The sequence below is a fragment of the Dasypus novemcinctus genome, chromosome 29 (assembly GCF_030445035.2).
Source record: "Dasypus novemcinctus isolate mDasNov1 chromosome 29, mDasNov1.1.hap2, whole genome shotgun sequence".
NCBI lineage: Eukaryota > Metazoa > Chordata > Mammalia > Cingulata > Dasypodidae > Dasypus > Dasypus novemcinctus.
The window spans coordinates 9,471,957-9,499,662 of record NC_080701.1 but is presented as its reverse complement, the minus strand read 5'-3'; the positions used below and the strand labels follow the sequence as shown (position 1 = coordinate 9,499,662).

At 38.1% G+C, this 27,706-nt stretch overlaps 2 protein-coding genes across 2 annotated transcripts in view; one reads left to right on the top strand and one right to left on the bottom strand.

The window, feature by feature from the left end:
* The window catches only part of C29H8orf48 (chromosome 29 C8orf48 homolog), a 30,700-nt gene extending 4,281 nt beyond the window's left edge, over positions 1 to 26,419 (top strand). The window contains exons 2-3 of the mRNA XM_004452641.3: positions 19,481 to 19,606; positions 24,552 to 26,419. Coding sequence (XP_004452698.2) covers positions 19,481 to 19,488 — 8 coding nt within the window. The 3' untranslated portion in view covers positions 19,489 to 19,606; positions 24,552 to 26,419. The remainder of the gene's footprint in view (positions 1 to 19,480; positions 19,607 to 24,551) is intronic.
* Positions 1 to 26,859, bottom strand: part of DLC1 (DLC1 Rho GTPase activating protein) — a 507,940-nt gene extending 481,081 nt beyond the window's left edge. The window contains exon 1 of the mRNA XM_058289885.1: positions 26,789 to 26,859. The gene's annotated coding sequence lies outside the window, so the exon portion shown is untranslated. The remainder of the gene's footprint in view (positions 1 to 26,788) is intronic.
* Positions 26,860 to 27,706: the final 847 nt, after the last annotated feature.

The following is a 27,706-nucleotide window of genomic DNA, read 5'->3' as shown; positions in this document are numbered from 1 at the left end:
GAGCACTCTTGCTCTTTTGTGCCATTATGGAGTCTGTATATAGACATTTGTTTGATTCAAATTCTGTTAACTCTCCTTTTAGCTTGTATACTCTGAAATCCAGCGTAAGACCTCCCTTTACTTGCTCCCTAATAAGATTTAAAGACTGCGTCTTGTATGCTTCTATGTCATTAATACAAATTCATTAACATTGGAATCTTCAATAATATGCTTTTCTCTCTTACTCAGTTGTGAGACACTCAAGGGTAGAGACTCTCTTACATCATATCCACAGCTCTTAGCAAAGTGCCTCTCATATGATATTGTTCAAGTTTCATGGGTGAAAAATTAAGTGCTTCCAAATAATGAGATTTAATATGTAATATTTTTTTGTAGCAAAAAATTAGAATAATCTGTTTTCTGCCACTGTTTTGCCCTTGTGTACTGTTTTTGTTATTTTTCTCTATCTCTCTGGAATGGATAACCCTATTGCATGTACATACATGCATTTTCTCAGTGGTAAATTAAGGCAAAGATTCCGGAAAGACATCTTTCAAGAAGTATGTAACTAATTAAAACAGAATTCACTTTTAACAATTGATTTTAAGAAGATATTTGTATGTAGTCACATTTTCAGGTAAAAGAAATTTACTTGAATCATTAATTTAAAATAATTTAAGTTATTTCAAACAAAAGTGGGGTAAACATTCTTGATGCTCAAACTTAAAAAGAATATTTCTACTCTGAAAAATTCAAAATTAATGAATATTCTTTCTGAAAACTCCTTATAGCTATACCCAAGAGGAGTCCAAAATAGCTAGAATGGAATTCCCGAGCCTCCCTGGCACTGAAGGATTATTACTACGCGCTAACTAGCAATGCGTTTGGAAAAAAACCTTAATCAAAAGGGGGAAGTATTAAATACAGATGAGTTTTTATGGCTAAGAGATTTCAGAGTGAGTTGGGAGGTCATTCTAGAGGTTATGCTTATGCATGTCTCAGGAGGATCTCACTGACTGCCACAGTAAACAGTGCCTCAAATAGTAGGGCTCTAGAGGACTCTAGAGACATCTGGACGCTATAGGTAGGACAGACAATCTTAGGAATTTAGTACCCTATCAGTGGGCCTTACCTTGGAATTAATGTTCCCAAGTGTAACGGAGTTAAACTCATTTATGATTTTCCTACACAGGGCTCTTCTGCCCCTTTTACTTGAACCTGTAATTAGCCGTATGCCCATAAAATATATCTACCAGAGACTTAAATCTTCCGACTGTTCATATGCTGGTTGAGCCCTAAATCTTAGCAAAGTTGCAGCAAACAGCTGTTCTCCGGTTCATCAGACTCGCTTAGGACAACTGACAAAACGATGATGATGGACTACTACCATTCCCCCCAGAAAGAGAGTATCTACAACTGTAAGCAAGACAGTTCCCTACATCTGCCCCATGGAATCTAAGCCACTTCTCAATCAGAAACAGAATGGGCATTACCATCCTAAAATCCTCAAGATTGAAAAATGAACAAACATGGTGGGGAATGCAACTACGAACTAAAGTAGACTTAATATTTTCTAGCAGCGGAAGAACTTGTATCATTGGCCACCAGAGGTTCTGAGGGGAGGGAGAGGGAAGAATAGGCGTAATAGGGAGCATTTTTGGGACATTTGAATTGTTCTGAAAGACATTGAGATAATGGAAAAAGGCCATTATACGTTTCATTAAAATCTATAAAAATATGCAGTGCAAAGTGTAAACTATAAACTATTGACCATGGTTGGTAACAATGCTTCAATATGTGTTCATCAATTGTGACAAATGTACCACACTACTCAAAGATGTTGCTAATGGGGAAAGGTGTGGGAAGAGGAGGGGTGGAGTATTTGGGAATTCCCCTATATTTTCAGTTTATTATTTATGCAATCTAAAGCTGCTTTAACAATAAAATAAAATATAAAAAGAATGGGAAGGCCTTTGGATCAGGTGCCAAGAAACCACATATTTCCCCAAGGCACCAAAATTGTAATTGGCAACTTGGTACATAATTATTCAAATGTGCAATGTATATTATTGTAATATACAACTTACACAAATATGTATTTAGTTTGTTTTGTCATCTAGATTTTCTATCAAGCCAAATAAAATTCTATACCCAGAAACAAATCTATGCATTTAACAAACATTACAATAATGAAACCCTTGGAACAGAAATAAGTGATAAGCCAGAATAAGAGAAAAGAAAGTTTAGTCATGGACCAGTGAGTCATTTAAATTCCAATCTCAGAACTGTTTAGGAATGTTTGGGATACCCAGCTCTAAATGCCTCCAGTTTTAAACATGTTAGTTTATTTCATGATGAAGCCTAATGTTGTAACTGGCTGTTTCTGCAGCAACATAGCTAAACAAGTCACAAAGAAGTAGGGAATGTGGCTCTATGTGGGTGTGGACTTGCCCTAATTCAGTCTGGGATCCACAGATGAAAAATATGTGCAAAAACTAGGTAATCCAAGGAACAGACTAGAAAATGATAATTGAACATCTGTTCTCAGTGGATAATACCCTTTGGAATACAGAATTAAGAAAAATGTCAATTTGCTGCAGGCTCAAACTCCACAGAAAATTGCATTTAAAAATTCTGTCAGAGTAGCTCAAATAGTCAAAAGGTTTCATTTTCATGGGCTCATTGTTTGTTGAGGTACTGACTGAGGTTTAGGAGAAAGTATGTTGTGGTCATCCCACCCGAATTTTCTTTGGATGTTGAAACTGATAATGCCACTTATACACAAAGAGGGTAGGGAAATGTTTATTATTCATATAACTATGTTTTCTGGGGAGATCAGGGCAGGTTCCCAACCAGGCCCTAAAATGGCTTGGGAGTAAGAAAAGGAAACTGGCTTGGTTTTTATTGTGATTTCGAGGTAGGGTTGTCTTGAGGATTTCTATGTGTGTGTGGAACTGGGCATGCATGGTTTGAATTCCTTGCTAGCACCAAAGCAATTGGGTACCTGGGCTTTCTCATCAGTTAGCCCATAAGTGGGGCAAAAGGGTGAAGTATAAAAGTCATCAACAGTAAACATAAAAAATGGAATTAGTCTCTTTATTGCGATTTACCCCGATGTTCACCTGATGGCTGAAATGTGCCATGTTTCACTTAATTGGATTTTATATTGTTAAAATAAGCCATAATGGTACTTTTTGATGCCTGTGGCCTGAAACTAGTAAGGGAGGTAAGAGTTCCACTGAATATCTTGTTCAAGAGCCCAGCATTGTGTATTTTGAGAAGTAAAATGCATGTGTTGGTCACTGCATTAGTTAGGGTTCCCTAGGGAAACAATGTAATACATATGTGTTTGTAAATATTATGAGATTTTTAAAAATAGGAATTGAGTCCTGTGATTGTGGAGATTGACAAGTGGGGATGGGCCAGTCCAAATTCCATAGGGCAGGCTGCAAGTTGGGAACACTGATGAAGGTTTTTGATGAATTCCCCAGAAAAAAACTGGCTGAACTCCATGTTTTAGTTTCCTAAGTTGCTGAAAGCAGATACCATAAAATGGGCTAGCTTTTAACAGTGGGAATTTATAGCTTACAATCTTATAGTTTTGAGGCTGAGAAAAATGTCCAAATCAGGGTATCACCAGGTGATGCTTTCTTCCTGAAGACAGGCTGCTGGCACTCCTGGACTGCTCTGTCACATGGCAAGGCACAGGGCAGCATCAAGGTTTCCTTGCTTTCAGCTTCTTGCTTCCATGGATTTCCCCTCTCTCTTTCTCTATTCATCCCTTTTATAAAAGGACTTCAGTCTGAGGATTAGGACTCATCCTGGACCATGCCTTAATGGAAGTAACTATTCAGAAGGCCTGCTGCCTTTTGTCAGGAATGGACTAGCTTTAAGGACATGATTGTCTTGGGCACACACAGTTCCAAGTCACCACACTCCATCACATATCTGTAAACTGTGCAAACTCCCTGTGCTTTTCACTAAGTGGATCCCAAGGCTGTCCCAGGTAACTAAGAGGTCTGGGAGAGAATGGCCTTGTCCAGTACCTTGTCATATAGCAAGGAACCAAGGACCCTTCCTGCAGTGAGAGACTCTAGAGGACCCAGGCTTGGTTTTCTCTTGTCCACAGTATTTCTGTTTTAAGAAGGAGAGCATGGTGACTGCTGAGCTTGCCGGGTACTGCTTCCCTGAGCCATGGCTGGGTACAGGGATTCATAGGGCCTGTGAGAGCCTCTGTTTTCAGGAGAGCCTCATACGTAGCCAGAAGCTGCCACTCTAGTGGCACATAGTGTGGGATTTAGGAGTGCAGCTTCTTAAACCAGAAATCCATGGGCAACTTTTGGCCATCGTGGGTCATCCAGGAGGCTAAAGGAGTCTTTCACTGCTTCACTGTAGGGAGTGCCCGGGTATTTAAATTTGGACATTTTCTGAACACTCGTGTTGCAGGAATCCCATTAAGATGAGCCAGTTTGTGAGTAACAGCACAAATAGGCTTAAGTAAAATTGTAAATGAGGAATATGTTGTCTTCATGTCCCAAGAAAAGGGCTCGTTTTAACATTATGGGCGCTGAGAGGGTCCGTGGCTATTTCTTGACAGTTCCAGGGATGCGGAGGCCCTCAGCTTACCAAATGATTTGCAGGAGCGTAATCAAGGTGGCAGGGCCTTGTACTATGTGTAGAGCAGTGTCCTTTTTGTGAGGTCTTTTGTGAGTATCCATATGTCCTGAATGAGTATGTCAAATGAATTTCCTCACAGGAGAATATCATCGGTGTGAAGTTATGTCTGTGCTCCTGGAAAAATTTGGAGAGATTGAGTGCAATGGTAGGGCTGTTGAAGTACCCATGAGTATCCAGGTAAAGGTGTATTGTGTTTCTTTAAAGGTTATGGCAAACTATGGCTTAGAGGCTGTTGAAATCAGCACTGAACCAAATATATTAGCAAAACCAATGACTACAAAATATTTTCTAGTTCCTGATTGGGTGGAGTCAGTAATTTCAATAATACTGGGTTTGGGAATCTTAATGAGCTGGGAACACAGCTTTGAGGTTGCTGAAATCCACTGTGCGGCACATTCACTTTATCTAAATTTAAGAACAGACCAAATTGAATTATTAAGTGAAGACTGAATAAGAATAATCCCTCCTTCTCTCAAATGGTTTTGTGGGAAGCAGATGTGGCTCAAGCACATCTACCACAAGGGAGGTCCTAGGTTTGGTTCCCATTGCCTCCTAAAGAAGATAATCAAGACAGCTAGCTGATGTGATGGACTGGAGCAGCGAGCTGATGCAACAGCTGCTCTAATCTAAGTCTGTTTAAAAAACACATATACATATATATATATTTTTTTTAAAAAGGCAAATGATTGTATGACTATGAGGAATTTAGGCAAGGCCATTGTTCCACAGGCTAAGGTGAGGCATACTTTGTCCTTTACTTTATATTCAGTAATTCCCCTAAGATTATAAGGCCACCTTGTTTAATCTCTGGGGGATCCCTAGGTGTGGGTGTAAGTCGCGCGCAGTATTCGTTATGTACATGAAGGCATGGACAGCAGAAGCAGCAAAGCCGTCGTGCAGGGTCCTAGGGAGCCATCTGCTTTCGGAAGGGGGGACCCCAGATGCTGCGTGGCAGCCGCTCCACCCGAGCGACCACCAATGGGCCTACCTATTGCAGAATATCAGTGGTTCCCTTGAGCACCCTCTACAGTGGCACCAATGCCTGGTTGAGACCCCCAGCCAACATCACAAGGTAAGAGCTGTTCCCCTGAATGTAGGTCTGCCGTGGCTCATGCTGGAGTTGAGATACACAATTCAAAATGAGACACATGGCATAGGGCCAGTTTAAGGAAGGCCACAACCCATGTGCCTATCAAAACTTCTGATTTAAAGTCAGCTAAATCTATAACAGAAGTTTGGTGTGACTTAGCAAATGCAGTCTCGTCCAGCATGCAGGCTTGCCAGCAGGTAGCAGCATAGCTCCAAGAGCATGCTAGCCAGCGGGGAGCATAGCCAGTCAGCAAGCCAAAGCAGGAAGCCAGATCCTGGGTGGGGTGGCCAATGACTAGAATCCTACTTGCTGGGCCTGTTGTCACCTTGCAGAAATAGGATGGGTCCTCCACCCTCACCCACAGGCTCACCTGGCTGTCAAGACCGAAGCATTCCTCACATAATGAGTGTCCTGGAAGAGCAGGTCAGGCTCCAAAAATGGCTTGAGAGAGAGCAGGGAAAGGAGACTGGGTTGGCTTCTATTAAGGTGTGAGGTTAGGGGGAGAGTACCTGAGCATGGACCCCATCTTGTGTGGCTTGAATTTCCCACCAATGCCAAAGGAGGGAGCACCCAGGCTTTCTTATCAGTTCAACCAGATACAGGGCAGAAGGGGAAGAGGTAGGACCTGAAAGCTGTCAGCAAGTACCAAAAATGGAGTCAGACTCTTTAGTACAAAGTATTTACTAATCCAGCAATACTTTCCAATGAATTGAGACATCTGTGTGCCCAAGGGATCTCATTTTGTCAGTCAAATTTCTTTACCCCTCATCTCTAGTTCTAGCTCATGATTTCTCTTCTGCTACTCACTTTTCCCCCTAAGCTTCCTTTTGTTCAGTGTTAATGAACTTCAACTCTCTGTATATATAAGGCATCATTTAGAGAAAATATTGGACTATTTGTTTCTAAATAGGCATCTCAAAGTTAGCCTTTTCCATATAGAATGCTTGGTATTTTTCCCTCAACCTATTTCTTTGTCAGCTCTCCCAATTTCAGTAAATGGCACTACCTACTGTCCATTTGATCAAGGCCAAAATCTTGGTATCAGCTTTCAGCTTTGCTGCTTTTCTTTCTCTAATACCCCACATCTAATCCAGCAGCCAGCCCTGCACTTTTTCCTCCAATATTTATCTAATCCAGTCCATTCATATGTCTTCATATCCTCTGTCACCCACCCTTATCCAAACTTGAATGATTGTATTACATGCCCAACTGGTTTTGCTGCTTCCATTCATCGCCATATAATCCAGTGTACATAATAGAGAAGGAATAATCTTTCAAAGATATGGAACAGATCATTGGGCTAAAACTAATGAACAGCTATCCATAGGAAAAAAACCCAAACTCTTTACCATGGTCTACAAGCTTCTATGTGATTTGGTCTCTGCCTACTTCTCTCCCTTCTCCTTTTCTTCATCTTTGTCTTCTTACCTAAAGGAATCCTATTGTATTTCTTGTAATCTGAAGTCCAGGTGATAAAGGCACGTAGTACAATTTTTAATGCATTTAAAAAATAAAAATTAAAAAGTGTGTGTGTGAGAGAGAGAGAGCGAGAGAGAGGGAGGGAGGGAGGGAGAGAGAGAGAGAGAGAAAAGAAGAATTGAGGAGGAAAGATGCAAAAAGTTCCAGTCTCATAGGGCTCCTGGGAGAAAATGGTTTGGGGAAAAAATCATCCACTCTCCATGGAGAATGAATTCATCTATTAAATGAAGCAATTTTTCTATTGCTTTTTGAGGTGAATGCCAGAGCTCTAGGGCAAGGGAATGTACCCCTTGTAAAAGAGCTCCATGGACTCATGTAATAATTTGAAAGTGGACCAAGATGGCAAAACCTGAGAGCAGCAGTTGTTCCAAGAATTTGGATATGGTACTGTACACCCCTGGAGAGATTTTCTAAAACGAAGTGGTAGAGAGACAAAAATACAACAAAACAAAGCCAAACAAAAGAAAAGAAACATGGCTGCAACCTCACCCTTCAAGGAAATGCCATAAATATGATATTAGTATTGGCCACACAGACCAACTTATTAATTCTTCAACAAAATATTGATTCTTTAGGGGAAAAAAACTGAAGCAAAAACATGGCATCCTTGTGTCAGAAAATCAGTGACTTTGAAATTGGCTGGTTCCTTTGGGGAGGGAACCTTTCCTGACATCTGAGCCTAGGTGACAGAATTGTGTTGGGGCCTTGGTTTGGCCAGCGCAGGCCCTCAGTAGAGTCAGCTGAGGGGCTTGGCCTTGGAGGAGGGGCTGCCTGGCTGATTGGGAGATCGCGCACTGGGCAGGGTCCCGGCCGGCAGTCACGGTGACTTCCTGGGTCCTGGAGAGCTGCTGCTTATCCTGAGCCCGTCGAGCTGCCGCTGTCCTGGTTGGACTTTGGTCTGTGTTCTGTTGGGCACTGGTGGCGAGTGACTTGAGCTGCCCCTGCACCACCTGGGTACTGACACTGGTAGAAAAGCACATCCACGGGGTCTGCCGGATCTTTCCCAGATGGTGCTGACCTGCGTGGTCTGGCCAGGGCTGCTTTGGGCTTGGTGCTGAGCCTTGTTCTGCACAGTCTGACTTCCTGAACATATCCGGCCTGCATCTTCCCAGGCAGGGACTGGCCTTGCTGAGGCTGCCTGCGGATGGTCTGCCTGAGCTGGGTGGTGGCCAAGGAGCTGCTGTCTGCTGGCCTTGCTGCTGGCCCTGGACAGCAGTGGGCAGCCGAGCCAGGCTGAACTAGTAGGGGGTGAGTGCAGCAGGATGGACAGGCTAGCCTCCTCCTGAGGCCCTAGCAGTCTCAGTCATCTCCTGGAACAGTATCAGTGAGAAAACCAAACTACCAAATTTTGTCATTGCCATTGCAGTGTCATCTGTCTGTAGAAGTTGGTGCCCGTTATCCTTGGTTTAGATTCTAGGATGAAAGATGGGATGCCTCCGTGAAGAGCGCAGGATCTTCTCACTGTTCATCTTCATATCCTCATACATCTCCTTAGTCTTAATACAGGTCAGCCTGAGCCTCTGTGCCCAGATAGCTTTCCTTGTTCAATTCTGGACTTCTTCCTTCACTGGAAGCCAAGAGTATGAAATTGGCTGGGCTTCACTGCTGCTAGGACAAGTTCCTTCAGTCCAGGGGTCCATGGGGGAGGAGGAGAAACTGGCACTCTTGAGGTGTTGGCCCAGGTGGAGGCCAGCCCAGGGCAGAGGGTGTGGAAGTACACGGAGCAGGAGCACAAGCAGGGTGCAGCTGCACAGGCTGCCTCACCTCTCAGCTCTCCTCACTGTTTCCCTCATCTCAGTCTGCTACTCACCCCGTTCCTGGCAGTTTTAGTCAGCCAAAGGGGTGCTGATGCAAAGTACCAGAACTCTGTGGGTTTTCATAAAGTGTATTTATTTGGGGTAGAAGCTTATAGTCACAAGGCCCTAAAGAGTCCAATTCAAGGTACCATACGAGGTACTTTCTCACCCAAAGTCTGTTGCCACGTGTTGACACAAGATGGCGGGTGATGTCTGTGAGGGCTCAGCCTTCCTCCTTCCTCTTAAGACTCCATAGTCTCAGCTTCTTCCGATCTCAGCTGTAGTTATAAGGTTCATCTGTCTCCCCAGGGCTTGTTTCTTTCTGGTCTCAGCTGCTCTGTTCTCTTCACAAGGTCAGCTGTAGACTATCAGGCTCACCTCTCTTCTCCCCTGTGTATCTTCTCTCTATCCACTTCCATGTCTCCTTGATTTAGTGTCTGTTTATATAGCCCACCAAGGGGGGCAGGGACTCAACCCTGCATGTCCTAATGACATGGTCAAATCAAAGCCCTAATCTTGACATAATTTAAGCAAAGCCTTCTCAGCTGAATCTAATTTAGTCAAAGGGTATCACACCCAGAGAAACAGACCAGTTTACAAACATAATATCTCATTTTGGAATTGATGAATAATATCTAACTGCCACAATGGCCAAGTCTGTTTTTTTTTTTTTTTTTTCTCTTCTCCCCAAAGCCACAGAGTGATTTTCCCACTTTCAGGATCTATATAATTGCTGTTCTCTGGCTTCTCCTTGTTATTCAAATTTTATCCCAAATCTACCAACTTAGAGATCTTCTAGACTACCCTACATAAATTAAGTCCTCCCTGAACCATTAATCTCCTAAAATATGACCAGGGTTATTTCCTGCAAAAGGCTTTTTAATAATCTGATATCATCTTATTAGTTGTTTAGTTTTTAAATTATCTTTCTCATCTCATTACCTCCATGAAATTTCTTTGAGGTTTGGACCATATATGAATTTTTTGGATTATTGTTATAATTTGGGACAAACAAATATATGACAAAACAACACAGAATGGAGATCTGGTCTGCAAGGAGAGAGAAGTCTTTTTATGCATACAAGGACTCAGGATGACAGACTTGCATCTTAGTAAATCATTCTAGAATCTCAATTGAGGAATGATATTCAAGACAGTGGTTCTCAACCATGGTGGCACATTAGGATTAATTGAGAAGATTTCCAAAAATTCCAAGGCCCAGCTCCCACTTCTAAATATTCTTATTTAATTGAATATATGGAGATTCTGAAAGAGGAAAAAAAAAAGCCTCTAAGTGACTATAAAATGCAGCTGAGTTTAAAACTACTGTTTGAGGGTGATATGCCTTGAGAGGGGAGCCCCAATTTGGAGCCTGTTTGGTAACTAAGAAAAGAGAAAATGAGGCTCTGAAAAATGGCATCAGCAGTAGGGAAAAGGAAGAGAGGAAGAGATGGATGTCTTTGAGAAACAGCAAGCAAATCTGCAGGACTTGATAATTGACTGAAGAGGGGTGTGGTTGGCAGGAGTGAAGAGTAAAAGATGATTCCTGTGTTGCCATTAGATACATGCTGGTTTCATCAGCAGATATTGAGCTAAAGGAACTTTGTTCTCTTGGGGGAGAATGTCATAATTTAGTTTTAGATAGATTGAGTTTTAAAAATTAAACTTTTATATAGAAATTGTAGATTCACGTGCAGTTATAATAAATAATGCAAAAATAATAATCCCATGTCCCCTTCCCTTTCTTCCCCCAATGATAGTGTCTTACAAAGTCATAATACAATAATGCAATGAAGATATTGACCTTGATCAGTTAAGATACAGAACAGGTCCATCACTTCAAAGGATACATTGAGTTTGAGGTGCCTGTAGATAGTGTTCAAATAAGATGTGCTAAGGAGGCGTTGTAGAAGAAGTGCTTCTTACATAGTTTTGAACACTCTAAGGTACCAGAAAGGTACCAAAATGAAGTAAGAGCCACCTCCTTCAGCTACCTCAATATAATAATACATGGAGGAAATTTTAACCTTGGGATTTTAGGTAGGTTATTAGAAATGCATGCAGGGAACCATTCCACCTATAGAAAAAGCTCTCTCCACAAGGAGACTGTTCATAGACATGTACACATGCATGCATACGCACAGGAGCACACAAACATGGACTATGTGGATGCGTGTGCACAAAATGCAAGTTATACTAGAAGGTTTAGACAACATTTTGTGAGAAGCCACCATAGGAACCCCACACATTTGAAGAAAGTGATGATTCTGTCTTTTAAAGGGTGTACTTTCATTTTTAACCACAGCCAAAAAAAAAAAAAGAAAGATTAAAAACATCTGGAACATATGTCTATTTTCACCTCCTCCATCTGGAACTTTGTTTTTGGATATCACAGACATTTTCCAAACAAACTTCTACTGAACAAAATGATAAATGTGGAAGATAAATGCATGCTTCTCTCTATGTTTGAAGAGCTTTATAGAATCCAATGCATTGGTGTATTTTTCAAACTAAACCTTTGCACAGCCCAAGTAGAGTTCCTTTTTGTCAGGTGATACATTTAATTTACATTTGAAATTGGGCAATGTCGTTAACTACAATTCAGTAGGTTCTACTTTCCAGGGAAATGAAAACTAAGTCTTTTATTATATGTTGACATTTAAATAGAACAGTTAAGCAACTAAAGTAATGTAATAGCCAGTCCTTTAACTTTCAGTAATTTACTCTCAGATTCATCTTTCCTTAATTTTCCCCTCTGAGACTATTCTAGCTACATCCTCCTCATCTCATCTCACTACTAAAAGAACTCTTCCCCTGACTGTAGTATGCTCTTATTCCAATACACCCCATAAAGTAATTCTAGATTACTCTTATAAAACATTGGTTTAATAACATCACTCCCATTGTGTATAGACCAAAAATTGAAAATCTGTGACCTTAATTAAGTAGATCATGCTTCAGTTTCCAACAGGGGTTAGGAGGCCAGGTTTTAAAAGTCAGATAATATTTGATTCAAATTCCAGTTCTGCCTAGTACAAGAACAGTTTGCCAAAATGTGTTATCCTAGTCCAAGAGCAGAGAAAATAGAAGAATAGTGGAAGGTGATTAAGGATAATAAAATGGACAAAACTTGATGACCAGTTGCTTGAAAAAGAGAACATGACACCAGGCAGGCTGTCTACCATTGGCTACTGGTTGAATTGGTCACCTGATAGAGAATCCAGGAAAGAGAGAATTTGGCAGAATGAGAAGGAAATCATTATTTGTAATTCTGGGTAGGACATCTAGATGAATACATCCATTCCAAAGTAGCTGAGAGCCAGAGAGAGAGAGATCAGGGGCAAAGATTAAAATGTCGAAGGTAGCAGAAAATTATAATTGCCATGCCACTTAATATACATTTACTCCTCTACAACAGAAAATAAAGTCTGGGATATACCAGATTTCAACCCCCCAATTTTACGGGATAATGAAGCAATAAAATTAAAGTGCTGAACATAAAAATGTATACAGGATAAAGTATTAAAAGTTCAGATGAAGATTTTGTGCTATTTGCCTTAAACTTTTGGCTACATATAAGACGATTCAAGAATTATGGCTGCTTGACTATCTCAACAGCTGTTTTTACAAAGTCTAAAGACATAGACTTGGAATTCATGGTTAAGTGGTATTTATTAGACTAGGAGAAGAATAGGAGCTGGGAGAGGTCATGTCTGCTCTTCTGCTCTAGATTTGGGGAAGTTCTTTTGTTTTGTGAGCAAGCATATAGTTTTGGGATAAGAGAGAGGAGAGGAACACCTGCCTAACAAGCTGGATTACTCCAGGGCAGTCGACTGATGACAAATGGAGTCAAACTGCCCTCACATTCCTAGAAGAGAAGATATTTTTCACAGTTCTGGACCATATCCACACAACATAAAACAGAATCTGATAACAATTATGGGTTGCTAGTGCACAGTGAGAAGTTAAATAGCAAAGCCAGTTCCTGCCAACTTTTCCTTTGTCTTTTAACCACAGGATCCATATGCTTCATTAGGCTATCCCTCATCTGTCTAAGCAACAAGCTGTTGTCAATTTATAAAACTTAACCATTCTTAGCCTGGATCTGCTAATGCATACATCTTTAAAGGTATAATAGATTGGAGATTTTTGTATTTCATATAATTACAGAAAATGCTAATTGAAATCCTTCCCACCCTCCAAAAAAAAAAAAAACAACAAAAAAACCCCACAACAGCAAACAAAATTAACCAATTTTTTCTATGTTTGGAAAAAACTAAAGGAACAAAATTCATTTTTACAACAATCAGGGGAAGTGATTGTTGAGAAAGTCCTCTTGGGAAAATTTTAGTAGACTTTTCTGACAGCTTTGAGATAAATATTTTGGTTGTTGGAACTGTATGGACCCCAGAAAATCATGTTCTTAAAGCTAATTTATACCTGTGGGTGTGAAATCCATTGTAGGTAGGATCTTTTGATGGGGCTTCTTCAGTTAAGGTGTGACTCACCTCAATTAGGATGGGTCTTAATCCTCTTACTAGAGTCTTTTATATACAGACTGAAGAAAGAGAGAGAGAGAAAGAGAGAGAGAGAAAGAGCGAAAGAGAGAGAGATATCTAGCCGTGGCAGCAAGAAGATGAAGGTAATGAAACCAAGCAGAGAAGGGAGAGAGCAGTAGATGCCGCCATATGCCTTGCCATGTGGCAGAGGAGGCCAGGATTGCCAACAACCAGTCTTTGGGAAGAAAGCATCAACTTGAAGATGCCTTGATTTGGGTATTTTCCTGGTTTTTAAGAGTAAGCTAATAAATTCCCATTGCTTAAAGCTAACCCATTTCATAGTATCTGCTTTGAGCAGCCAAAGAAACAAAAACATATGGCATGTGACCCCTGAAAGTGAGCATTGACTTGTGTTCAGTTGCTTTTGCTCCACATAATGCATTAGAAACTCAGCTGTCTGGTTATGGAGAGTCATATTTAATTTGCAGTGATTTTACTTTAGTGAACCTGAGAATTTTTTCATGTCAATTAGTTATTTGCAGGTTTCTTATATTTGTGGAGTATTCTGTTCAACCTCTCTATTTAGTTCTCATAGATTTCAGGAGCTTTTACAAGCAGTTTTTCAAAGACCCAGTCATCTTTCTTTACCAGATATTATATAAATATTTTTTCAATTTTAAAGAATGTTAAAGTATGGATGATAAAAGGGAAATATTTTAAAATAAGAAAGAAGACATATATGCTATAAACACTGTTTTTTTGGGAAAAAAACAAGCAAAATATAGTAAAAATATTAAGAGACTATTGGTGTTCTATGGGTTTATGTTCATTTTCTTCTTTTTAAAATTATTGATCACATTTTATTTTAAATTCATAAAAAGCCAGTAGCAGAACAGACTGATTCAGCCAGTCAGGCTGGACAAATCCTTGACCATGCCCAGGTTTCCATGGGATGTAGACTACAGCACTGAGTTTACACAGTGAGCACCATAGTTTTCCTTTTCACCTTCCTGGCAAAGTTTTTGATAGATAAGGCAAAGGATGGACAGCTGTGAATGGTGGTTTGAGCCATGTAAGAATAACAACAAATAATAGAGTAATAGGTGGCAGTAAACACCTGGTGGCTGAACCTCAAGCTGAGAAAGGCTCCATGAGGACTTTTCTAGTGAAAACAATGCTGCCATCTCCTCGTGGTATGGCTGGACAATGGTTTTGGCTGCTTAGTTTCAGAACTTTGCTTTCCCGCCTTCCAAGAATCTGTCAGCTTCAAAATATTCTTTAGTGTAAACCTTTTCTCATTAAAATAGCCAGGCTGGGTTCTGTGACTTGCAACAAAGTGCACTGCTTGGTAACTTGCAGTTTATATTTGTTTTCTTTCTTTCAATTTTGCATTAATTTTGAACAGCTTCAACTATGCTGTTCTATTCATTCAATCTGCTTTAATTTATTTCTTCACCATCTAGGGAATAGTTTGTTTTCCTTCTATCAATGTAATAGAAGTGCTGCATTCAATACTTACATATAAACACAAATTTTTATGCTTTTTAACCAAAGCAATATGTGCCTTTTGTTTCATTTATATTTTTGTCTCTACTTTTATGGCCACACCTAATGATCGTTTATTGTATAACTTTTATTGTTCTTTGTCCTGAATGTTCTTGTCCATCCACAATCTAATATGTTTCTCTCTCTAATTATTTTTTTAATGAATTTTCTCTTTTTTGAACCTTTAGCCCTTTAAATCCAAATGGAATGGATTTTGGTCACTGAGCAGATGTTGGTTGACCTGGCCGCCCTTGTTCAGTGTCCCCAGCCCTACCCCTAAGAGGTGGGTGGGAACAGAGCTCAGCAGAGGGTGCTGCTGGCCCAGACAAGGGCTTCTGGAGGAGCATTTCATAAACCTAAGGGTTTTTGAGTAGTTAAGCCATGATTCATCTGTTAACCAGGTTTGGCCACATTAGCTTCCAAACCATTCCATATGAATCTGTTGCTTGTAATTAATCCCAGAAATTTTACTGTGTCATGCTCTTGAAACAGGATCACACCCTCCCCATTTCCAGCACCCTCTTGCTTTCTCCCCCTCCAAATTTCCAAGCCTGGGTGCTATTTCTCTTTTATTTCGGTTGAGGGGATTTAGCTTCAGGTTATGAAAAAGATTTCATGATCTGGGTAGGAAGGCTGTTCAGATTTCTTCTGAATCTGTAGTGCAGTTGTCCCCACCCAATATGCATTCCAGTTGAAGGCAAGTTTTAATAACACCCATCATCAATTTTGTTAGCAGCAGGCCAAGAGAAGGTGTTGTGGAGAGATTATTGAGCATGCCTAATGCCAAATGCCTGGATCCCTTAGGTCCTTTATCAGCACACCAATTTTAGGAGCATCAGCAAATTTAGCTGCTTCACTTCAGCTGGGAACATGTGGCAGCCATTACATTCTGTCCATCAAATATTTCCCGTTCTCCTGGGCAAAAGATAGGATTGCAATTCTTTGCTCCCCTGAAGCTGGGTGTGACCATCTGATTTGCGCTCATCAGTGAAATGTTGAGTGGCCGTGATGCGTGTCACCTCAGGATGGAAGTTTTCAATGCCGGTCCACTATTCCCCAACCTGGACTCAACAACCTGCTGGTTGGCGAGAGTGGATGCCCTGTCATCTGGGGTCCTGGAGACAGACCAGTGGGTAGCAAGAGAATAGGCACATGCCTCAAATGAGAAATGACTACTGTCTTAAGTCACTGAGTTTAAGGTGTTTTCTTTTCTTATTAAAATATAAGGAGCATCTCCTGACTGACAGAGTTGTCAGTGGGCTACTATGGACACATACTTAAAAAGAAGATAAACTGTGATTATTCTAAGAGTTATATTTCTTAGAGTGATACAGCAAAAACCCAATGAAAATCAGTTCTGTACATCCTCAAGATTCTGGCTGTGAAATGGCAAAGAGCTTCATCCACATGGATGTGCTCATGATGCAAGGTTCAAAGTGGAATCGTGTTAAAAAGCACAGGCCAAGAAAGTGAGGGGAAACGCTTGTGTAAAGATCCGCTAACAACATGATACTAGTAAAACTGGAATCAAAGTAGATAGGAAGCCCAAATGTGAGACTGTCTGATTTGTGCAGACACCACCAACAAAAAGCTCATAACCTTCTGAGCTGCAAGGCTCTTTCATTGATTTTACCTGAAACAATGGAAGGCCTGCCAATTTGGCCTACCCAGCTCTGTCATCAGTTTAGAAGAGTTTTGTTTTGTTTTCTGATTGTTGCTTCTATGACATTGCTTTGCTTTATTTTTCAGGAACCATCTTAGTGCCTAGGTTGTATCATTACTCTTATCAGCTTCTTTCTCTGAATTTTAAGAATTCCTCCAGTCTTTGCTGTGCATCAGTTCTTCAGTTTTCCGCATGACAGTTCTTCCCCTCAGTGCCTCTGACCCTCATTTTAGTTCTGCCTTGTCTGCTTCCTCCTCGTCAACCCCGTGTCTTGCCCTTTCTTGTTGCCAGCTCTTCAAATCAATATTCTGACCATCTTCAAGACATGGTTTTCAAGCAAGTAGAAACAATGACCTAATTTCTGCTTGCCTCTACTTTTTTATTTTATTTTAAAAATTTCATATAAAGGAAGCATAAGTTAATTCATTTCACTCTGCCTTTCAATCAGTTTTGTAGATTGTGGCAGCTTCTCTCAGATTTGACAATCAACTCTCAGTCTTTGCTTCCTGTTCTACTGAGTGTTCTATTTTTCTGCGTAGTCATCTTTATTTGTAGTGAAAAATTGGGAAAGCCTGAATCCAAGACCAATCATTGAATTATTTTCTCTCATACCTCTAGGTAATCTGGAGGTGATGCCTAGACATCATTTCTGAAATTATAATCATTACTGTTTTTCTACAGCCAGAAACATTAAGGTCACTAAGAAAGAAACTACAGATGCTTACTGACCTGACCCTTCCCAAATCAAAGGCATGTTTGTTCTTTAAAAGAGGCTTTTTTGGCCAAAAAAAATCACAAGGATCTTCTTTTTGAAAAAGAGTAATGTTCTCTCTGTCAGGTGACAAATCTCCTGATTGTGTTATTAAAAATGTGTTTATTTTTATGGAAGTACATTAACTACCATATCAACATCAATAAATATAGGATCTCTGAACAATGGAAACAACAGTGCAGTAAACAAATAACATATATCTTAGTATCTCAAAAATTATCTTTGTGTTTGAAATTTTGAGCAAAGAGAAATTCATCAAAATTCCCTGTTTTTGGCATTTTAAATAAACTGGAGACCAGTATCCAGTAATTGTTAAAAGTCATCTTTGAGCTTGAGGTTGTCAACGACATTTTGCAATCATTAAAGAAGCAATTGAGAAAAAATGCTGAGAAGCATACACTGAGTTCTTGGAACCACTTAGAATCTTCCTGAATGAAAGAAATCTGGGGGAACAGATGTGGCTCAAGTGGTAGGATGTCTGCTTCCCACATGGGAAGTCCCGGTTCAGTTCCTGGTGCCTCTTTAAAGGCAAAATAATAAGCAGACAAAGGAAAAAGCCAACTCTGGGGAGCTGATGTGGCTCAGTATTTTGAGTACCAGCTTGCTACATATGAGGTCCCAGGTCCAATCCTCAAAAAAAAAAAAAAAATCTGGTTGAAAGATGCTGGTAAATATCAGAGATACGTATTTTTAAACATAGTCTTGAGAAGAGAACGCTTCCTAATGGTGAAGATGTATCATTAATACAGTACCACAAATTGTCTATGGTTTATTGTCTTACATTATCATAAAGAAATTTTAAAAAATAGAGCAGTACTTTTTCCCTGGAAATTTACAAATATTAAATCAACTTAAAATACCTTCAGTTAAATCCTGTGGAAAACCTATGACTGTGGCATGTTAGCTATTGACATTTTAATTTGTAAATACATCACAAAAATGATCTAGAAAAAATGAGGCATTAAGAAATTTATTTTGTATATGCAATCCTTATATGTATCTATGCATGTATCTTCTAGAAGCTTATCAGATGAGTTTAATAATTCTGTGAATTAAATAATTTTTAATGTCCATATAGCAAACAGTGTACTTTGAATATATCCTGATAGGCTGAAAATGACAACAATCAAGTGGAGAGAATTAAAATACTAAATTCCAATAGCAGCACATTTTATAGTAAAATATTGGGTTGCTGCCTCAGCACAAAACTTTGTTCTTTGTAGAGGAGAGTAGGTTAGGAATCTCTTACATGTGGCCTGCAGTTTCATTATTTTGTTCCCTGGAAGTAGGAGAAAGGTGGGGTTAGGTAGGAAGAGTGGCCTTTTTTGGCAGAACCCTTCAGATACCTTGGCTCGCAACTTGTAGAAACCACCTCCAGCCTGCAGTGTCTGTTATTTCAAGCTCTGCCTTAATGGGTCTGCGGAACTTACCTCCACACTGCTCAAGCATTTTGATACTCAGTTTCCTAGAAGTCTTTCTTAGCTGTAATTGGTGTTTTTATGGATAACTCTTTAACTCCTCAGGAAGTTAGCAGATGAACAGCACTAGCATTTTTAGGAGTGCTTGTGCTTTGAATGAGAGCTTGTAAGCTTAGAGGGGGCAGGAAGGAGAAGGAGAATGCTTTTAGGAGACATGTGGGGGTCCTTCCAGTGGAAGTTTAATTCACTTTATACATTTTCCTAGGGACATCCAAGCCTCTTCTAAAACTCTGGCTTCAAGACCCCAAAAATAATTACATACACTTCACACAAGCTGTAGTTGTGCTCAGAAGTTGAAGCTCAAGAAATTCTTCATACTAAATACTTCTTACAACCAATGTCTTACTAACATAAATCTTGAGAGAAGTAATCATTTTTGAATAATAAGTTGTTCTATAGTATTAAATGTCCACTGGGTACGTGGATTATATAAAGTATTATAATAAAATGGACTCCAAACTTTAACTTCTTGTCCCTAACACCTGCTCTCTTCTTTGTCCAGTTGTTTGAAGGAGTAATTGGAGTGATGCTGCCATTTTTTTCCTCATAAAAAGTCTGGCAAGGAAAAGGGATCCTCAGATTTTTCATCTCACTTTGTCAGTAAGGCTAAAGCCTGAGCTGGAAGAAGGTAAATGACTTCCCATTTCTTAGGAACATTTATCATCCGGTATTGGTTGAGACTTTTAATTTTGGCCGGTTGAATGTATGAAATATATGAAAAATTTGGTGAAATGCTGCCCATTCTTTGGGCTATTCTTACCAGAACACTGAGATGTAAGACTATTTTGCAATTTTGAGCTAAATTAAAATAAGAAATTCTTATTTTATGGATCTAAAATAAGATAAAGATCAGATTGTAGTTCATACTGTTGTGTGTATGTATAGTGTGGGGGTTTTGATAAATGCTCGAATGGGATGGCAGTATGCACAACCATGACAGGTTTTGGTAGCAATTATATTGACTAGGCTGTAAAGAATGATATTTATGATGAAATAGTATGATATATACAAGGTATAGATAAGATATATATGATGTACAAAGGGATGGTATGTGTGATGTATGTATGTATCTATTAAAGATATTTTTGTTCAAAGTCAGCATCTTGCTCTCTTGCACATTGTCCCTCAAAACACATTTCATAACAGCACAAAAGGACTGGGAAAACTTTCATAGATACCCTCTGATCTATTTTTAATTTGAATTGCTACATGCAAGACTTGAAATTACATCATCTATAGAATGTGTGAGACAACTAATTTTAGCAGTTTGTATGGCATGCAGACTTGCATAAATTATTGGGATTAAAGAACTTTATACAGAAAAAGAAAGGAGGGATTAAGAGTCTCCCTGCTAATTTTACACTACCACAATAAGTAGTCTGCCCTTTGCCTAAATAAACTCTACTAGGGCTCAATTTTCTCATATGATAGCAAGGTTTATTTTCTGGAATATTTGGATTATTAGTTCAAATTTTAAGTATAAATAGAATTACTAAGATGTAAAATAAAAAAGAATTCAGAGGAGTATTAAAAAAAGTCACATTTAACTAGAATTTCATCAGCCTTTAATTATCTCATTTTTAACTACACAAGAACAACGCTTGGTGAGCACTGCCAGTGGGAGCCATTTCAGGTGCTGAGCAGGCTGCGGGGGGCTGGGCGGCTGGAACAAGTGGGGGTGTACCTCCTCCGCCTGGCCAGAGGAGTTGTGCTTTTGTCAGTTTTATCACTTTCATATTCACCATCCTTAAAGAAGAACTTCCTTCCTTGGTTAAATAAGGTAGGGGATGACTGGTTAAATGATTCATAATTGTCTCTTTTAAAACCAGCCTATTGTTTTATATCCTATTACTCTTATGAACTGGAAAATATGGTAAAATTTCCCCAGTATGGATATCATTTTTACTTCTACTTCAATCCATAGCTGATATTAATGCATTTACATTTGCATACCCTGATTTTTTTCTTTAAAATTTAAAGGCAATATAAAATTCATTCCTGCATTATTACTTTTGTTATTTTCCTTTGATAATCAGTATTAGATAAATCAGTTTGTGCAGCTATTAGTAGGGTTATGCAGCCCCAGATCAACTCTCTAGGGCATGTTATTACATCAACTTTGCCTCATTCTATGAATGAGCTGGGATTTTGAAAATTAATGAAGAAAGAAAAAATGTTTTTGTCTTTCGTGGCATATTATAATTGCAAAACTAATATTTTCTTTATTCTGAATAAAAATATGAGATTTTGTATAGCCTTTAGTTATTCTCTAAGGACAATTATAGTCTTAAATGTTTCTGTTAATAAAATATAATAATCAAAATTAAATCAACCAAAGAGTTAACCTAAGTACCCCCAAAATAAGGTCAAAGGAAATAGAAGTGAATTAAAACACAAATGAAACCTGAAAATTGTGAGTTAGAAAACAAGCAAGCATACTGATTGAACAAAGTCTGCTTTTATATGAAGACCAATAATAAAAACACTCCTGGAATGTTAGGGCAAAAAGAAAGAAAAGAAAACTATATGACATTAGAAATTATAACTCTGATATATTTACAATAGCAGAAGAGATTAAATAATTATGAAGATCATTAAGCCAATCTCATGGCAATAATTTTGGACATTCAGATAAAATGGATAATATCATAGATGAATAATAAATTACTAAAACTGATTTGAATAGATGAAGAAAATTTGCAAATCAATATCTATGGGAACATTTTATTATTGATCTGTCACTAAAATTGCTGCTTGGCTCAGATGGTTCTTTGCAGCATTTTTATATGAGTCAAAATATTCTAGAGGATACAGAATTGGAAAGTCCCCTAATTTCTTTTATAATTTTATTACTAAGTCCTGATGACAAAGACATGAACAAAGGATAAACCAAGAACATAAAAACCTAGGAATAAATGACAGAAGTTGTGTAAGTCATCTACATAGAATATAAAACACCATTGAGAGACTAAGAAAGATCTAAATAAATGGAAGGTATACCATGTTTATGGATTGGAAGACTCAATATTGTAATGATGTCAGTTCTACCCAAATTGATATATAAATTTAATCCCAATAAAAATCCCACCATTTTCTGGAAGTTGACATGGTGATTTTAATAGGGAAATACAAAGGTCCTTGAATAGCTATTTCTGAATTAGGGAAGTATAAAAATTCTTATAGAATAGCTAAAATTTATTGTTAATCAAGAAAAAACAAACATAATGTATCAGCTTGTGTGAGGTGTAGACCTATTGGATAATCCAGTTCAAGTTAATATCCTTATCATGTTCATCATTATCAGATGAGCCATGCCTGAAATTTGACTCACTACCTTGTTTTATTACTTGGAGAAACTGACATGGAGGAAGGGAAGTCTCTCAAGAACCTTGAACCTTATTATTAGAAGGCAATAGATGTTATGCTACCTTTCTTTTAGGAGTTGTGGCCAAATTTAAGACTATAAGGGGCGGGAAGCGGACTTGGCCCAATGAATAGGGCATCCTCCTACTACATGGGAAGTCCACGGTTCAAACCCTGGCCCTCCTTGACCCATGTGGAGCTGGCCCATGCGCAGTGCTAATGTGCGCAAGGAGTGCCTTGCCATGCAGGGGTGTCCCCCGCGTAGGGGAGCCCCACATGCAAGGAGGGCGCCCCACAAGGAGTGCTCCCTGTAAGGAGAGCTGCCCAGCACAAAAGAAAGTGCAGCCTGCCCAAGGATGGCCCCACACACATGGAGAGCTGACGCAGCAAGATGACGCAATGAAAAGAAACAGATTGCCGGTGCCGCTGAAGGATAGAAGCGGTCACAGAAGAACACACAGCAGATGGACACAAAGAGCAGACAAGGGGAGGAGGGTAAGGGGAGAGAAATAAATAAAAAATAAATCTTAAAAAAGAATGTAAGGGGACTAAAACTATGTAATTCTCAACTGTTTTAAAATTGATTTCTATTTAAGTGTACCATGAAAAGGCATGCCTCTTTTCTCTGTTAACCTTTCATTTAATTTATGAACTCTCTCAGGGCATGGGTTACATAGAACTCAATGATTGAAACCTTTAAGTAAGAAGAAACTAATTAAGGAATTCCTAGGGGAAATTAGGATCTAAAAATAATTAAAATTTCTCATTGAAGCACAGTAGTCAACAATCCCACAAAAAGAAATATGCAGCTATTCATTTTATTTGAACTCCAGAAAATTAGCTACAATTGAATAATGTCCAACGTAGTTTAAAAATAATTCAGCATGGAAGAAATTTTACATTTTTCTATCACTGTCAAGTAGTTATCACCTTCACCCAAGTCAGAATGTAGTATATTGCTGAAACAAAGAAATAGGTGCAAAATAAAAATTGCTGTAGTAGTACTGTGCATTATTTTTATTCCTAAAAAAATTTCCTTTTATTTTGATGCCTTTCCATATCTTAAGTAGTTGAAGAGTTCTTTTTCATTTAATGTAAACTCACTTTAGCATAAAACAATGTTATTGCCATAAACCACATCTGAAGTAAAATTCCTTCTATTAATTTTGTTTTCATATTTTTATTTTCATAATGTGTATTGTTCATTTTGTGTATTATATACATATACATGCACCAACTGGTCAGTGCCTTTATTTATATTTTCCTGTTCACAGTATAAATTGTTTAACAACTATCCCAAATGAGTTATAACTCATTTTATAAAATCATTATGGATATTTTCCCAACTTGATTTATATTTCATCTTTACTTATTCCCTACTTCTTCACAAATAACTATTCACTGATGTTGAGGTTCATGCACTTATTAAAATGGGTCTCTACTTTTCTCCCATCTCACAAGATAGTCACTTAAAGCCCTCCTGGAGAGTCCCCATTGCTTGGTTTAATAGGATTCTAGGCATGGCCGAGTAGAGAAGTTCTAATGTGATGCCCAGTCTATTACATCAATAAGTTAGGCTTGCTGGAGGTCTGACTCCTCATATTTTAGTTCCAGTAATCAGGTTTCTGACTTACTCTTGAGTCAGACTTCCATCTTCTACTCAATAGATGCTTTTAAATATTCTCTCCATTTCATTCCATAAATAATAGAACTTTTAAATAAATGTCAGTATTTTAACATTGCAATAGTATTTCCCAGATTGTTAGATAAGGGGCAAATTATTTTCAGACTACGTGCCCTAATTTTGATTCCTAGAAACATTGCTGTACCCATATTATTCATAGTAAAGTACTTATTTAGATAATGTTAAACTGGCATTAGAGATGGCAACTTGGACAACTTGGCTAAGAGCGTCCACTGCAGAGCTAGAATAATAGGATGCACAAATGCAAAAATAGAGGACGGGGCTAAGGCATGAACTGAGTGTGCATTTTATAAGAAATCTTAGATATTGAGTTTTTACTATATGTAACTTCTTCAAATTATAGAAACTATTGTCATATATAAAAAAATAAAGACATGCTTTGGTGGCTTTCCTAGCCAAGTATTCCAGAAGTAAGCTTTATATTTCATTATGGTGGTTTTTTTCCATAAGTATTTTTAATAGCTTCACTGTTTTTCAGAATAAACTTTGTGTTCTCACATTTCAGATTAAATATACAACACTGAGCACCATGGCTGCTGCCATTATGGACAGGGAAACAATCAGATTATTAAGTGCCTCCTGAAGGAAGAACTCAAGGCTATCTCTGAAGAACCTGGACAAAAAATAGATCCTGAATCTGAGGAATTCACTTGTCCCAAATACCAATTTACAAAAAGTACAGGAGGCAGAGGACCATGCTAAACTATCTCCTGAGACTGATCAACAAAATCCAGACTGGGAAATTCTACCAGACAAAAATACAGATTTTTATTTCCAACAAAAAAAGGAGACAGAAATAAAATTGCAGATTAAAAGAAGTTCATTACATTGCTCTGTCCATTTTTGTATATGTTCAAAATTCTTCATAAAATTTTAAAAAATTACAGCAAGATAAGACATTTCCATGCCACTGAACAAGAAAATAAAATAAGAGAAAATGAACTTTTCAAATTCCATCCATTTCCCAGAATATTGGCTTTTCATACTTCCCAACTCTGTGATGTTTTGAGAGAAGGATTTTGTGTTTGCCTTTATTAATTTTGCTTAAAATTATCTGAAGCTAATATGGTTTTGTATTTGTCATTGGAGTCTTTTCCACATGTGCTAATAGTGTAACGATTTTAAGCACAGGTCTTTGTGCTAGGTTGAAAGCTTTTATTTCAGGATAACAGAAATTAATATTTCTTGAGGTGTCTAGGAGCAGTTAATAGACCATAAAGTGAATATGCTAAATTTAAGATGATTAATTTTCTTGAAAATTATGTAGTTTTAGTTAATAAAATAAAAAAATATTGCTCTGAAAAGAGTTTTACATAAGAAACACCAAAAACATGCAGACTAATATTTAAATTGCAATAATTTATTCTTGTGTATTGAGGCCTTAATGGAAATACGGGCTTCGGTTTTCTCATACAGGCATTAGGATGCTTCGTTTCACTGCCTCTCAATTCTATGTAATTTTCCTAACATCATTCATTGGTTAATGAATTTTGGCAATATTACAACAGAAATTAATATGTGTGATTCACTAACTTAGAATTTACTTAATGAGAATCAATAAATTTTTACTTTAACGTTTTATTCAGAATTTATACATGATGTGGAAACCAGAGAAGTTGTTGAATCAACAGAGAAATAATGAGATAATAATTAGGGGTTATAAGATTAATTTGTAGTTATATTATCTTGTACATTATAAGAGATAAAATATTCAATGTAAAGTAAAAAACACACATACACAGTGAATTTTAATTACTTATACTGAAAGGTCCTTGCACTACATCATATTGACAATTTAAATCTCCCCAGAATAAATGTTCAGGACCTTTGCCCTGTTTGAAAACAACTAACTGAGTAAATGCAAGTGATTTTAAATTAAGGATGACTATGCAATTACTTTAGGGAAGAAAAAAATAACTTATCCATTAGTGTTATAGGTTGCTGTAAGAGAAAAGCAGGCTGTCTCTTCATTCAATTAACTTCCAACCTTGAAGGCAGCATATCATTTCATTTGTAATCTTGTTGATTAAGAAGCTCTGAATTTTTTTAAAAAGCTGTGCCATTAGGCAATATAATCTTGGGAATACATTTCTCTGGGCTTACTTCAGTATGTCTTATAAATTAGATGTCAAAGAGGTAAGTGATGTATTCAGTGGATTTTGATAAATTCTACAGAAAAGTGTATGATAAAAAGAACAACAGAATAGTATGTTTCTAATCACTATAAGCATATATATACACACACATACATGTTTTTCAAAATGCAATGATAATCTTACAATGTCTGTAATGAAATTATTCAATAAAAATGGAAATGGAAATAAATGAGAACTCAAATCCCCAAATATAATCATCTGCTTTAAACTGAACAAATGATTTCACTTTCAATTATTTAGCTGAAAACATATTTCCAAACAATTATATGACAAGACATCACAACTATCAACCGTTGTTAAAATTCATATTTCCAACATCAGAAAGCATTACACATTTTTTAGATGAATATAGTTTCAACATATGCCACAAAATAACACTAAGTATCTCAAGGGTTTTTAATGTATACTTAATCTTAAGCATTTTTTCCTGCTCACAGAACTTCATTTAGTGCATAAAATATCATCACTGTATTTTCAAAAACCTATTAACACCCAAACATCCCACATATTAATGCATACAGAAGTCTATTGTTACACTTAATACATTAATTTACATTTAAAGGTAAAAGGAGTAAAAGAATTTTACCTGGTTATCCAAATGTGTTGATGTAAAGCTGAGTAGAACTAATGTGCTCATTGCCAGTGTCGTGTCTGACAAGCCTGAGTGAGACCAGCAGTTTCAAGGGGGGGGACTGGTCTTCAGTAATGAATTCCCAAGGGATCATTTCCAATTGGAGAGTGCTCTGGCAGACAATGAAACCATTCTCCATTTGCTGATCCTAGTTTTGTATTTACAATCTGCTGTGGGCGTGTTCATGAGGAACTGACATATATTTCACTGAAGTTTAGGGCATGAAGACTATTTTGTAGCAAGAATTGCATGAAAAATGTAGTCATTTAAGTATTTAATTTCTCTGGAGTTTTTCCTACCTATATTTATCTATTCTAATCTTTCCTCAGTTGGAATAAAAATCATAACATGGCTTTAACCCCAGGTAGTCCCATCTCCTCCTGATGATACAGGATGCCCTCTACAATGACACGTGGGTGTAAATCCACGGAGTCTCTGCCTGGAAAATTCTAATGATGGGAGGGAGCTAAGTATTGTTTGGAGTCAGCTGGTTTAACACAGGACAGTGTTACCTGATAGACATCTCTTTATTTCATGATTATTTATACATCATGTCATATCCAAACTCATACATCTCACTTTTGTATTGCAAATCAGATAGCATCGTTTGACTATTGGAGAGTTACGTTTTCAGAAACTTTCCCCGCTGTACAATTCTCCTCACTTTGACACATTCCTCATCCCGTTCTGTCCACTAGTTTTCAGGAGATCTCTGGAATCTGGCAACCACTTACCACCCTGACCACCCCTGCACCAGCATCAGCTCTCCCTCCTGTCTGGCGCCCCTCCTTCTACCTGCGTCCTACAGCCTAGTTCAGGTTCAGCTGCTGGGCTGACCCTACCAAAGCACAAGTCAGATCATGTCATTTTCTG